The sequence below is a fragment of the Lathamus discolor genome, chromosome 1, assembly GCF_037157495.1.
Source record: "Lathamus discolor isolate bLatDis1 chromosome 1, bLatDis1.hap1, whole genome shotgun sequence".
Taxonomy (NCBI): domain Eukaryota; kingdom Metazoa; phylum Chordata; class Aves; order Psittaciformes; family Psittacidae; genus Lathamus; species Lathamus discolor.
Genome location: NC_088884.1, coordinates 4,305,534 through 4,319,279, shown reverse-complemented (window position 1 = coordinate 4,319,279; position 13,746 = coordinate 4,305,534). Strand labels below are relative to the sequence as shown.

The 13,746-nt window shown below is 49.3% G+C and overlaps 1 protein-coding gene across 4 annotated transcripts in view; it reads left to right on the top strand.

Moving 5' to 3' along the window:
* The window catches only part of PODXL (podocalyxin like), a 45,967-nt gene that overhangs the window by 15,893 nt on the left and 16,328 nt on the right, over positions 1-13,746 (top strand). For all 4 annotated transcript variants that reach the window (XM_065672539.1, XM_065672465.1, XM_065672380.1 and 1 more), the window contains exon 2: positions 12,561-13,427. In XM_065672539.1, coding sequence (XP_065528611.1) covers positions 12,561-13,427 — 867 coding nt within the window. The remainder of the gene's footprint in view (positions 1-12,560; positions 13,428-13,746) is intronic.

The following is a 13,746-nucleotide window of genomic DNA, read 5'->3' as shown; positions in this document are numbered from 1 at the left end:
AAAGGGACTTCTCAGGATAAACGCTGTTTAGTGCTGCTAGGTTGCCATTTCCATTAAACCCTTGAGTCTTTTTCCCTGCCCACAATGTGATTGTCTTAAATCAGATTTATCTTCTCTTTGCTGCCCAGGCCCAGCGGAGCAGGAACGCTGGGTGTATGTTTACCACGGCTGGTGTCCCAGCCCTAAAGCACAGCAGCCGCTTCTTTTGAAGAACATACAAAGCAAGGAAGAGGAGCAATTGTTTGGGAGGAAGCTGAACCATAATGTAATAGACTCTCTTGGGGATTACTATTAGTAATTATTTGTATTGCTCTGGCACCTAACCAAAGTTGGGGCCCCGGTTAGAAAGGTGCTAGACCAGCTTATAAATGAAGACAGCTCCTCTATCCAAAATCTATCCACTCTTGCATGTAGGGACGGAGGATACTGAGGCAGGGAGAGGTTAAGAAATGGAACCAGGCTTGTTTCAGAGGGTTGTGGCTGAGCAAGGATGCGAGCCAATGCATAGCGCTTACACGAGCATCCTTCGTCTCTGGGGGGAAATGGTTAAAGCTCCTCCACTTGTGCTGCTCACAACTACACATAAGAGACCATTGCGTAATAAATATGCTGTGCTAGAGAATCCTGTGCTAGTGTAGCACTGGAAAAGGTCATCTCTTACTGTTTGTGCCTTTCATCAGTGTTATCATGCCTGTGATCATGCGTGTTACTTTAAGGAGGGGAAGAGCAGGAGCTGTTGAAGAACAGTTCTTCAAATGGAAACTGAGTCCCAGTGCTCTCGAAAAACAAAATAAGTCCAAAAGAAAAGAGCAAAAATGGATATTCTCTTTTTTTTGTGTAAACCCGACTGTTTCAGGAGAGTTAAATAATGAGGCAATTACGAGTTTGCCAACAATAGAAGTTGATCAGATTACGCAGCCTGTAAAGCCAGATCGTCACTGGAGCCATTTGGTGGGAAAGCTGCTCTGTGCCAGACAGTCTTTAAATAGTTTTGAATAGGAGGGAGGGTTAGCTGTGTCCTTCCCTTCCTAGGCTCTCCCCACCTAAAGAATAGCACCGAGCCTCCTGCCAAGTCCCCCATGTCCACCCGATGCCCGAAGGCTCAACTCGCATGCGTATGTAGGTGCATACGTATATGCATGTGTATATATAGAGCTCTGAATTATCCGGGAAGGCCCCACCCTGAGGGAGATGTGGGTTGGGAGCTGAAGGAAAAGAGGTGGGACCCAAAATAGCACCGACACACAAAGGATCCCAAGGAAATGTGGAGCCCTCCTTGCGGCGCTAACAGGAAATCTCCAGGCTGCTGGCTTGGTAACCTTGGCTAGCCGAGGTCATGGGGGACTAAGTACAGCAGAGGGATGGATCCTGCCATCCAGCTGGGTTCTTCTGTAAAAACATGGGGTGAAGGGCACACAGTGGCAGCTTTTCTGTTGGTGAAGGTTCTCAAATGTCCCAGATGTGCTGCAGAAAACCTGTCCTCAACATAGCAGCAAAGGAGATGGCACTGGGGAGTGGGTATTTAACTAGGAATCACCCAAAATTGCTTAGAGAGTTACGGACTTACTTAGAGAGGATGGATGCTTGAGGAAGCCATCAGTACCTCGTGGAGGTGGCTTCTACATCACTTGGCATAACATGTGTCTTTAGCCACTTGACATTGGCTCTGCCTTAGCAGAGGGGTTGGACTAGATGGTCTCCAGAGATCCCTTCCAACCCTAATGATTCTGAGACATCACAGCACTTTTGAGTCTTTATGGACCAAAGATCATAGATTCATAAACAGTCTCAAGGTGGTAGTGACCCATAAGGATCATCTAGTCCAGTCCAAGACATGTTCAGTCATCATCTTTGGGTCCATCCTGTCTCAGTGGTGGGTGATGCATGAATGGGCTGGGGAAGGCAACTTGACTCATGACTCCGAAAAGGTTAAGTATAAAGTTTCTTGCCGGAGGGCGTAAATTTGGGCTGGATGGTGACTCATTGGAGGTGCTGGGCGCACAAAGGAGGGTGAGGCTTCAACTCTTATCGCCTCGGAGCCATCGATTTTCCGCTGGCCCTTTCTGCCCTCCGGGTGGACAAGCATCCTCTTGGTCCTGCCCTGAGCGCTGGGGGCTGGCAGCATCCCCACTGAAAGCCTCGGTGGCAGGAGAAGGCTGAGGCTGTTGCAGGAGGGTGATTCCTGCTGTAACTCTTCAGGGGAGGTGTGGAGGAAAGGGAGGTGCAAGAACGGGGGACAGCACTTTGAAATACCACAGTGGTGCTGCGTGCCAGCACAAACTGACCTTCCAGTCACACAGCTCCATTTCTTTCCCTTTTTACCAAAGCTGCCTGTGAGCAGGCTGAGGTCTTCTTATTCTGCTAGGTTTGGAGCCTTTCGTCTCCTTTTCTGCCCCTTAGGGCTGCAGCTTGGATGTCTTCCATGCTAGGCCCCCAGCTGAAGGTGGCATCCTCAGTTTGATGGCAAAAGTTTGGGTATGAGATCCCTTGCTGCTAATGCCAGCTTTAATGCCCCTCTGTGGCCTGGCTCTGTTGGGTTGTTACGTTACAGAGAAGCCAATAGAGGTCACAGAGAAGCCAATAGTCCTTGTTTAGGTTTGGGGTTGACTCTTCCCCTTCAGAAAGAGCCTCAGCCACAAGAAGGGTCTTAATCCCTCTGCTCCTCTTCTTCATTACAAGAGTTAGTGTGATACTTACATGAAAAGTAGTAGGCTTTTTGGCTGCAAAACCTACCCACAGGAGATCTGCATGGTTAGACAGAGCCTTGGATGACACGGGCTAATGTGAGGGGGTGGGAACTGGATGATCTTCAGGTCCTTTCCAACCCAAACCATTCTATGATTCTGTGTTTCTTGCTTTGCAGGACCCCTGTGCCCCTCATCTCTCACGGTTAGAGTCTAGACACATCGCTGATGCACAGCGCCTAACTTGAGTGACATTAGATGTGACAACTCTCCCCTGGTTCTGGCCAGCTGGCAGAGGTTCAGCTGGCAGCATGAGTAGCTCAAGGCCAACTCCTTCCAACACTGCTCAGTATGAACCCAGATATGAGCCCAGCCAGCTAGAGAGGAGGGCAAGGTGATGAACTCAGTCTCCCCATGCCGCCCAGCAAGACTGCTTCTTGCTATGGATGGGTAAACCCACATTGCCTCTCTGTACACTTGCATTGTCCCATCCTAGAAGACAGCAGACAGTGGATGGACCCTGCTGCACCGTGCACCCACTCCCCGGTGCTATGGTGGGGTCTGTCCACTGTCTTCTTATTGTTCTGCTTTTCCCCATGACAAAAACTGGCCAAACAGCAAGAGCTGCTGATGTAACATCAAATCTGACATCAATCAGAGCTTTCTATGTACAGGAATCAGGGAAGACCAACTTCAGCTGCCAAGGGAGGAGTGCCCCATCTCTGATGTTTGGTCAGTGTTAGTGCCCAATGGGACATTTAGAGGCTTGTTTAGGTGGGCACCATCACCAGATTTCTCCTGAATTAACCTTCTGACACTGCACCAGCTCCCCCTCATCAGCTTTCAGAGCTAAGGAGACTTTAATTTGATTGAACCTACTTCATTTGGGCTAAATGAAGTGAGGGCTGATTTCCAGCCAAACAAGAGTGGCCACCTGGTGGGTTGTGTGCACTTGGACTAATCCACTCTGAAATCAGACCTTCTTTTAATTGTAGATTAATTTTCATGAGTACCTCTGTGCAGACAAGCCATCAAGCTGAATAAAGCTCAGTTCCTGCCCTGTGGGCTCATGTCCTTGCTACTTCCCAAGCTGTCTGGAGTAGAGTCCTCCAGGAAAAGCCAGCGAGGGATGATTCATCTTTCTGGGGTGAAAAGCATGGGGAGGAACTTCTGCAAGGTCTTAATGAATAAATCTGTCCCCCAGACACATTGAGCAGCAGCTCTGCGGCAGGGCTGGAGGAAGGAGGTCAGGGCTGCTGTGATGCGACAGTTCAGCCCTCAAGAGCAAAGCAGTGGCTTTGGCCAAGCAGCTTTTCATGTTGGCTTCTCTGAAGGTCTCCTTCCCACCACCTTACCTTACTGCTGAAGTCAATCCATGGGTGCAGTGGTTCAAACTCAGTCAGCCATGCAGTCTCTCTCGCACTCCCCCCCCCCGCTTCTTCCTCCCCGCTCCCAGAGGGATGGGGAGGAGAATGGGAAGAATGTAACTCCCACGGGTTGAGATAAGAGCAGCCCAGTAACTAAGGTATAACACAAATCACTGCTGCTACCACCAATGATAATAACGATAAGGGAAATAACAAGGGAAGAGAATACAACCGCTCACCACCCGCCGACCGATACCCAGCCCGACCAAGCAGGGATCTCGCCCTTCCGGGTAACTGCCCCAATTTATATAGTGGGCATGACGTGCTGTGGTATGGATACCTCTTTGGTTAGTTTGGGTCAGGTGTCCTGTCTCTGCTTCCTTCTGGCTTCCCCTCCTCCCTGGCAGAGCATGAGGCTCAGAAAGTCCTTGGTCAGAGTAAACATCACTGAGCACTAACTAAAACCATTGGTGTTATCAGCACTGTTCCCAGGCTGAAAGTCTAAACCACAGCACTGCACCAGCTACTAAGAAGGAGAAAAACGACTGCTACTGCTGAACCCAGGGCAATGGGTCAGTCTTCAGCCCTCACTGCGGTGAGGTCATGAAGCTGAGTGGTCTCCTAATGAGCTCAAGGTGGCATTGCCTATCTGATAATCTTAGCATTTCAGGCCTTCCTGTGATTCCTCTCCAAATTTGGACAAATCTATTATTTAATCTATTTGCTTCTTTAAGAAACAGGCTTTTTTAGCGTTCATGTTCACAGACAAAAGCCTGGAAGAATATCTTAAAGATTTACTTATAATGTGGAAGTTATACCAGAAAAATCCCAAATGTTTAGCACATAGCAAAGTCGTGTGGTTTTATGTCTTTCTTGTGATTTTCAGTGTCATTTTGATTCACAGCCATGATTTAGGGCCAGATGTAGCTGGGCTTTACCTTGCTGCAGAGCAACTTTTCTGGCCCATTCCGCAGTGCAACCTTGAGTTTCTTCCAAAGTCCCTGGGTGACTTTTGCATAAATAGAGGGGTCTTCGTGCTAAATGTACCAGACACGGTGTCCTTCAGCTGATGGGTGACTGATGTTCTACTTGATACAGGAATAGGCTGTACTGCCACAAATCTTGCTTCAGAGCAGCAAGGTCACCATGGGATAAGTCCACACTAATGGCATAAAGGAGGTAAGAGAAGGGCAGAGTGTGGCTTTGGAGGGTCTGGTTGGGCTGGGACGTGCAGCTTTTCTGGCATGTGCTCCCCACATATCCGCTCCAGCAGCTCCACTACCGTTTCCTGCAAGATGGGGCTGTTTCTGTTTGGGCTGCAAAGAGCCCATGGTTCATTTTGCAGCCTGGAAAAGGTATAGGGCTGGAGCCAGGTCCCTTCAAGTCCTCTCAGCCCACAGTGGAAAAAGGATAATTCCAGGCTCAGTGATGATAGATGCCTGGGGTGTTGTGGATAGAGGCGTGCATGTGTGTCTGTGTTTGTTTGCCTCCCTGACAACCTTGTGTGAAGGATTTTTCAGCTTCCATTTTCCACATTGGTCTTCCTGTCTCCTTTCAATTGTATCTTCATCTTTCCCCTCACTTCTTAGATAGCTACAGACTTTCCATGGCAAGAGTTGTGGAGACACAGTCCTGAATAGAATGTCTTATATTTATCCATACGAGAAGCTGGAATGATTCTTCTCACCACTGGCATCCCTTTTCTCTGGATGGAGCTGGCTTTGTGATGAAGCACTTCTTGGGATGGACCAGTTGGGTCTATTTGGGTGAAATATGCTTCTAATCCCAATTTTCTGGCAATAACCAGTCTTTGAGGAGAAATTAAGATGTCCAAGCATGACATGGAAGATAATTCAACGACAGTAGGAGTAAGGAGTTCTGAGATACTTCTTCTACCTCAAATCCACTCTCTGGTCTTTAATTAGTACAGCAAATGAACCCATTTCTGCCTCCCCAAATGTGTTTAGAGGGGCCAAGGGAGTGAGGAGAAGTGTCAGGGCTGCAGGGGAAGAGGAGTGCATCCAAGTGGGGAGATGTGCCTTGGGATGATTATTCTTCGTATTTGTCATACTTCCAAATGAAACAGCAGACAAGCTGAGCTGGCTCAAATATGTGCAGAAAGAGCTGATGGGGAATTTGTTAATGAAGCAAGTTTCTCAACAGAAAATGCCAGTTCATCAGAACACTTTGGGTATGTGTTGCAGTCCTCGCAGGAAAGATGTCTCAAGCTGTGGATGGGTTTCTTGGTCAAAACCAAGGAGGTTTAAAGGCTGTCATGTGAATAAAATGAAGCAGATCAAACAGGAGGGACAGAGCTGCCAAAACTCGCCTGAGGTTTGATCCAAGTCTTGCTCTCTGAGCCTCAGGGTTACTTCCCCTGGGTAAAATAGGGACAACTTAACATTTTCCCAGCTCTGAGTTAAAGCAAAGCAGCTTCTGGCTGCTGTAGCATTGTGAGTGACAGCAAAATCCTGCAGACTGATAAGAGTCCTCTGGATGATGCAGATACATGCCACAAAGCCCCAGTCGAGGGCTATCTCCAGGCTGGCAGTGCAGCCATGCAGGAGGAAGTCCTGGATGCTTCTCTCCATCTGGAGATGAAGCAAAACCCTTCAGGGCTTGAAGCACATCCTTTTTACCCCTCCCTGTCCAGCCAGGAAGGGCTTATTGGCTATGACCTTCAGGACAGAGGCTGTGGCTGCAGGTTCATTTCATTTGACAGCAGAGAAGAGGCCACTTGTATTATTGCCTTGATTTTGCTGTCACTTGCATGCAAGATCTAAACAGCACTGATCTGGAGGACTCTTTAAATAGAGCCTTTTCTCAGTGGGGTAAAGGAGGTTCCCTGCTGAAAACAAGCCCAATGGCTTTATATCAGAATCCAGGCATGTTTCCTTCCCAAGCAATACTGTAGCACAAATGGGATGCAGCTATTAGGGCTCATATTTAGTATTTTTGCAGAGCGACTCTATCAAGCCTGTTCTGCAGCATATTTATTCTGGCAGGGGTTCGGAGAGGATTGACATCCCTGCACTGCGTAATTGGACTGATGGGTTAGATTCTGATAACGCTTCGGCAGCGCTGTTGGACCTTTCCCCATCTTCTCACCCAGGAAGCCAAGTTGGTCTTTGGCTCAGATGAAACCATTTCATAATGCTGATGGTGAGACTGGCAGCCAAAGGGATGGGTGATGCCAGCTTGGAAGTGCGCATTCTGATGTGGAGAGTGCCTCTTTGCAAGGGCGAAGGGTCAAACAGCATCCTTGTACCACATCCCTGGCCGAAGGCATTAGGTAGCTAGGGAGGATGATGCTGTTTGGAGCCCACCTTTCCCTAAGCAGATAGAAGGGAGAAAGCCCCTGTACAGGGAAAATTAAAAAGCCCTGTGAGGTAACCGTTTGCTCTGGTAGCCCAGCTTCATTCCAGGATAAATAACACTGTTCTGTGATATTCTGCCAATCTGATCGCTCTCACAGTTTGAAAAGGAGGTGACAAATTTCCTGTCCTCTGCAGTAACTACTCCATGCTCCAGCTCAGACACGGATGCATTGCAATGGCTGGATATGCCCTCCTTTCGACCATGAGTGTCTTGCAATGCAAATGAAAGGCCAAGAGCCTCTTTACTCTCTTTGACACATACTTTCCCCTAGCAAAGGCCACCCCTGGAGCCTCAACCCCCCGCTTTCCCTTTGACAAACTCAACCCGTTGCTCCTCTTTAATCAGGAAAGGCTGCAAAAAGGGGGAGGAAAATAGGAACTTCCTCAGGCCTGCCTCACATCCCTTCCCCTTCCCTGGGTTGCTCGGGCTTTTTGGCTTTCTCATCCCGCCTTGGGAGGAGCTGGCGTAAGGCTCCGAGCCGGGCTCAGCCCGCCAGCGTGGGGTGTGTCACCCGCCGTTTCCTAAGTTATTCTTTTGGGTTTCCTTTTCTCACTATTAATAGATTTCCAGCCAATATCTGAGCTGTTCCAACGAGGTGGATGCAAGGAGGGGGGAGGCGTCACTGAGATAGGAAGAGGGAAGCTGTTGGGCAGGGGATTAATCAGAGGACCTGCGTGTGGAGAGGTGCTGGCTACGGGTGGGCTGATGGGAGGAGGGATGGGACATGTCCTTTCGCTTTGCATTTAGAGCCAGTTTGCTTCTCTTCTTCTGCTCCAAGCTGTGACCTTTTCAAGCAAGTTAATCCCCCTGAGCTTCTTCCTCAGCCTGCAGAATATCACGCGTCTACTGCAGTGAGGTTATGACAAGGGCATCACTTCATGGCGTGGTTAGCGGTGGTGCACAGCAGCTCAAAGCCATGGTCCTCAGCTGATACTGCAGAGAGCTGCGCTGGCACAAACCAGCACTCCTTTCCTTTCACATTTTGGGTGCCTTTTCACATCGCAGCAGCTCCTACACCAGCCTAGTCCAGGAGAGATCACAGCAGCACGGACCAACAATGGCACTTCCACCACCCCAAATATTGCTCATTGGAGGATGAACAAGCCCATCTTGCTTATAAAATCATAGAATGGTTTGGGTTGGAGGAACCCTAAAATTGATCTATTTCCAGCCTCCTGCCATGGGCAGGGACCCCTTCCACTGGAGCAGCTTGCTCCAACCTCTGTGTCCAACCTGGCCTTGAACACTGCCAGGGATGGGGCAGCCACAGCTTCTTTATAGCCAGCAATAAGGGAAAGTTCTCTCCACGCTGGGGCTGTCACCATTGCAGACACCATATCAGAGGCACGGTCATCGCATACACATATGCGGAAATGAAATCATGTTTTTGCAGTGGACTCATTTCCTCCAGGCTGTTTGGCCGCTGTGCCCAGGGAGGCATGCATGGAGGGCTTGGACTCTCCTTCTGTGGGTCTGCCCTGCAACCAGCACATGGTGTGGGGTTTTCTGACTGATGCATGCAAGAGGAGAGGTGCAGATCAAAGCATTAGACTCGCTGCAAACAGCTGCTGTATGACCCTCATTTCCCTTAGTTTGAGGAATTCGTGATGGTCCAAAAGTGAAATCACGTAAGTCGCCTTGCCCTGCCGAAGTGCAGCCAGGAAGGTCAGGGACACGCAGCATTTTCTGCCTTCTGAAAACAGGGTGACAGACTCTGGCTGAAATTCAAGTGCACTTTCCTTTGGAAAGGGTCTCCTCCTGGGAAAGGGAGTGATAGCTTAGAGGACCTCTTCTCCACCCTCCTTCTTTCTCACAGCACGTGTTAAATCCTTTTATCTCTGGGGCTCATGGCTTGAAAGGGTCATTTGTTCCCTGCAAAAGGACATACTGTATCTTTTGTGACTAATTTTCATGCTAAAGGAACACCAAATATAATCCTGTCCCGTCTGGCTGTTATTATCACCAGTCTGTGGTTACCGGGGTTTTCTCCTCCATCAACTAGATCCTTTTCATTTCTTTTATGGAGGAGACAGTCATCAGGCAGTTCTGGCTATCAGCCCAGGCAAACAGGGGCTCATTACCAGTTATTACCCCTGGGTTTGCCGCCGAGATTTGGCACGGGTGGCCAGTTAAGGAGGAAGAGATAAAAACTATTTATCTGGCATTGGAAAGGGATATACAGCACATGTGGAAGGAAAGCAGTGGCCCCTGGGCCTGCAGTGCTCTCACTGGGTTTGTTTCTGCTTTGGAATTAAGCATTTGCTAGGCCTCTGTAAATGAGAGCAATGAGTTCGCATAAGCCAGGTCTTCTGCACTGCAGGTGGTGAAGCTGCCAAAAACCATGATTTGATTCTCCTTAGTCGAAATAAAATGCGTTTTTTCCCCAATGCTGCAGTGAGAAAGAGTCCCTGGACAAACAACTGCGATTAAGCCCAGAGTAATAAAACCACAGAAAGGTGTGCAGCCCTGTGACTGCAGCAGCATCTGGCTCCTTGTGCCACAGTGGGGAGTCCAGTTTAGTTGAATGCGACTGGAGAGAGAAGGTAAATTTCACTGTTAGATGGGTACCCAAAAATCTGTGGGACAGGTATGAGGATGGATGGGGCTGCTGGTCCCCACGGAAGGAAGATCTCACCCAGCCATAGCCTTGGCTGGGCTCTGCTGGTGTGTTGTGGGTCCACAGTGGTGTACGTTCATAGACTCCAAGAATGGTTTGGGTTGAAGGGACCTTAAAGCTCATCCAGTTCCAACCCCTGCCACGGGCAGGGACCCCTTCCACTGGAGCAGCTTGCTCCAAGCCCCTGTGTCCAACCTGGCCTTGAGCACTGCCAGGGATGGGGCAGCCACAGCTTCTCTGGGCACCCTGTGCCAGCGCCTCAGCACCCTCACAGGGAAGAGCTTCTGCCTAAGAGCTCAGCTCAGCCTCCCCTCGGGCAGGTTCAAGCCATTCCCCCTTGTAAAAAGTCCCTCTCCAGCAGCTCCATGTCCCCTTTGTTTTGGGGACCCCGCGTTGTCTGGAAGAGTGCCAAGTTTGAAACCTGCCAGGATTTCATCTTCCCATGGCCATCTCCATGGCTGCTGTTCACCACAGCCATTGCCTTTGGGTCAGCAAAAATAATTCTTCAAAACAGTCTGCTTTGAGACAGGCAGCTATGGAAAAACACATGGGGGAAAGGGAATCACAGAATCATAGAATGGGTTGGGTTGGAAAAGAACTTAAGATCATTCAGTTCCAACCCTCTGCCATGGACAGGGACACCTCACCCTGGACCATGTTGCCCAAGGTTCTGTCCAACCTGTTGAATTCCATCCATCCATCCGTCCATCCCCTGCATGGTGGCTCACCACTTGCAAACAGGAGTGTGATGGCTCCTCAGGTTGCTTTGAGCCCATTTAAATCACTGGTCCTAGCTTATTGAATAAAAATAAATTGATGTCTTATTATCTCTTGACCTTAGCAAGAGAGTAGTAAGTAGCTAAGAGTGATAAGGATACAGAGATACGGAAAGATAAAACACTGGTAAGCTTTGTAGGCATCAACTTGAGTCTTGGTTCTTCTCCCAGTTGCTTTTTTGGGCTTGAAAGAGGCCCTGCTGTCTGCCCAGCCAGGGCAAGCCTGGAGCATCCCACCAGACTTCTCCACCAGCAGAGCAACCCCTTGCTTTGTGCTTTATCACCCAATTTTTGCTGAAAGTGGTAAAAACACATCTGCAGCCCTCCAGGGTTGGATGAGGAAGTGCTGGGGCAGGGATGCTGGTTTCTTGGTGCCCAGGGTCCCAGTTGACCATGGGGGCTGTCCCAGAGACAAAACATGGGCCTGCCCCTTTCTCTTTTGGACCAAGTTGAATTGAATTGCCTTTTCTACCTCTCCTTTGGTGCCTGTTTGCTTCCTGCCTCTCTGGGATGGGGCTGGGGCATGAAAAGGAAGTGGGAGCAGTTGGGGATTTCCTTCACCTTCCTTTTGACCCTTTCTTTATTTACATCTATTTTGTATTGTTTCTGCCTTTAAAGGGTTTATTCTTCTGGTTTTTACCTTCTTTGTTGTCAAACCTCTGTCAGACGTTCACAGCCCTATTTAGGGGATTGTCCCACTTTGTGGCTAACTGGATGCCTGGTCTCTAGCTTGCCGCAACCATCACTAAGGATTCAAGCCAGACAGGCTGGCAGGTGGAACTGGATGATCTTAAGGTCCTTTTCCACCCAAACGATTCTATGATTCTATGATATCAGTTCTATATGATGTCTAGTCTATGATAGTGGTCAGTTTATAGGAAATATGACTTACCTCCACAAAAGCTCTTTTCCTGTACATGTAGTGGCGATGCTTTGTCACAAGCCCAGGGTTTCCTCAAATAATTCATGCTGCTGGTTTCAATTAAACTCAGATCTTAATGGTGTTAGCTTTCCCCAGCAGTATGAATGTCAGAAACAAGAGCTTTCGTCAGATCTTTGAAGCACAACCAGTGCTAATAAACAAGCTCTGTAAGAGAAAATACATTGCCAGTATGCCAGCATGGAGGAAAGAAGCAGCATTAGGATATGGCTGAAAACCAAACCTTGGAAGTGTGACTCCTATTCTGGAGGAGTGGAAATCACAAGTGTTACACGAGGCAAAAGAAAACAGTCATTTCTGCACAGTCATCAAATGGCAGAACACATCCCTCCCCAAATCAGGTTGTTGTCTGGAATGCAGACAGATCTATGGATGAGGTGGCTCACTGCAGCCCACAGTTCCTATAGAGTTAAAACTGGTAGAACCTTCCCTGGGTTAAATCTCAACAAGAGCCCAGAGCTGATGGTTACCACGTGCACCTCCCATCTGAGGGAGAACTGCCTGCTGGCAACCACAAGGTCTTTCCCTGCTGCTCACCCTCCAACCCCTTTGAAGCCCTGTGATTTTGAACCCCTGTAGCTCTTGACTACATTTGTCATGGAGGTTTCTCAGGCTTCCTCTTCCTCCTCCTCCTCCTCTGCTCTGCTTTCTGCTGGACATGGCGATACCAGCACACAGCATTTGGTGTGAGCCTTGAGTGAATGACTCATGGTTTCTGGTCAGCTTATATTTCTGGGTGTAAACCAAGGGTAGTTTCCTTAGTTCGAAGTTTATCTTGGCGTTCTCACTTTTCCCTAGGTGTCAGCTCTCAGGATGATGCAAATGCATCTCCTTCAAGCACAGGAGCAACTGGGCCGATCATCGCGACTACAGGCACCACGAAGATGCAAGAGACCACCCCTGCAAGCAAATCGGGAAGCTCATCATCCACCTCTATGCCATCACCTACCCCACCTCAAGAGACCACCACTACAAGCAAGCCAGGAAACCCAACACACGCCTCTGTGATATCACCCACCACAGTTTCAGCGACCACCCCTGTAAACAACCCAGGAAACCTATCACCCACCCTTGCGATGTCTCCCCCCTCAGTTCAAGGGGCCACCCCAACAACCAACCCAGTAAACCCAGCACTCTTGCCTACATCACCGCAACTATCCCAGCAGGTCAGCTTTTCAACCAGCTCCAGAGCCTCAGCAGCCACCCCGGCTGCCACTTCCAGCATCAGCCCTGCAGCCAGCTTGGGGAGCTCAGCACCCACCACTGCAAGTCCTGTCCTCACACACACGAGCAGCTCTGCAGCCTCCACAGGGAGTATAGGAAGTGCTGTCGCATCCTCTCCCAGTGTGAAAGCTCAGGGAACCCAGCTTTCAGTCCAGGTGACCACTACCACTGCGACCACCAGGGTCCCAGGGAGCATCCCTTCCCCTGGGCTCAAGGACTATGGTGTCCCTTCTTCCACATCTGCTACCAAGCAGCCTCACTCTTCTGCCAGTTCTCCAGGCCAGGGACTGGCCTTTTCCACCAGTCCTGGAAGCATCAGCATTTCTGTTCCCCCTTTTGGTGCATCCATGTCCCCCACCACTAGTAAAGCATCTCTGACTTCACCATCCGGCAGCATCAACAAGGTCTCAGAGGCAGCCACCACGCCGACTCCTGCAGCAGGTACCAGAAGATGAGAACCTTAATTTCTCATGCTGGGAGTTCTCTTTCTGTGATCTTTTCCTTTGGCTACTTCCTGTCATTAGGGGGTGTCATCTCCTTATCTCATTGTAGGACTTCCCAGCATCCTTGTCTCTGCTGGGTGCTTACATCCCTGTTTTCATTGCTGGGGATCGAGTCAATGCAGTTAATGAAATTCAAGGCATGACTCAACTGCCAAAGCGTAGACACTGGATGGGGATGGATCAAACTGTGCCCAAAGCACCATTGACTGCAGTGACTTGATCTTCAGTGACTGCAGAAGGGAGCCAGCAGCAATGAG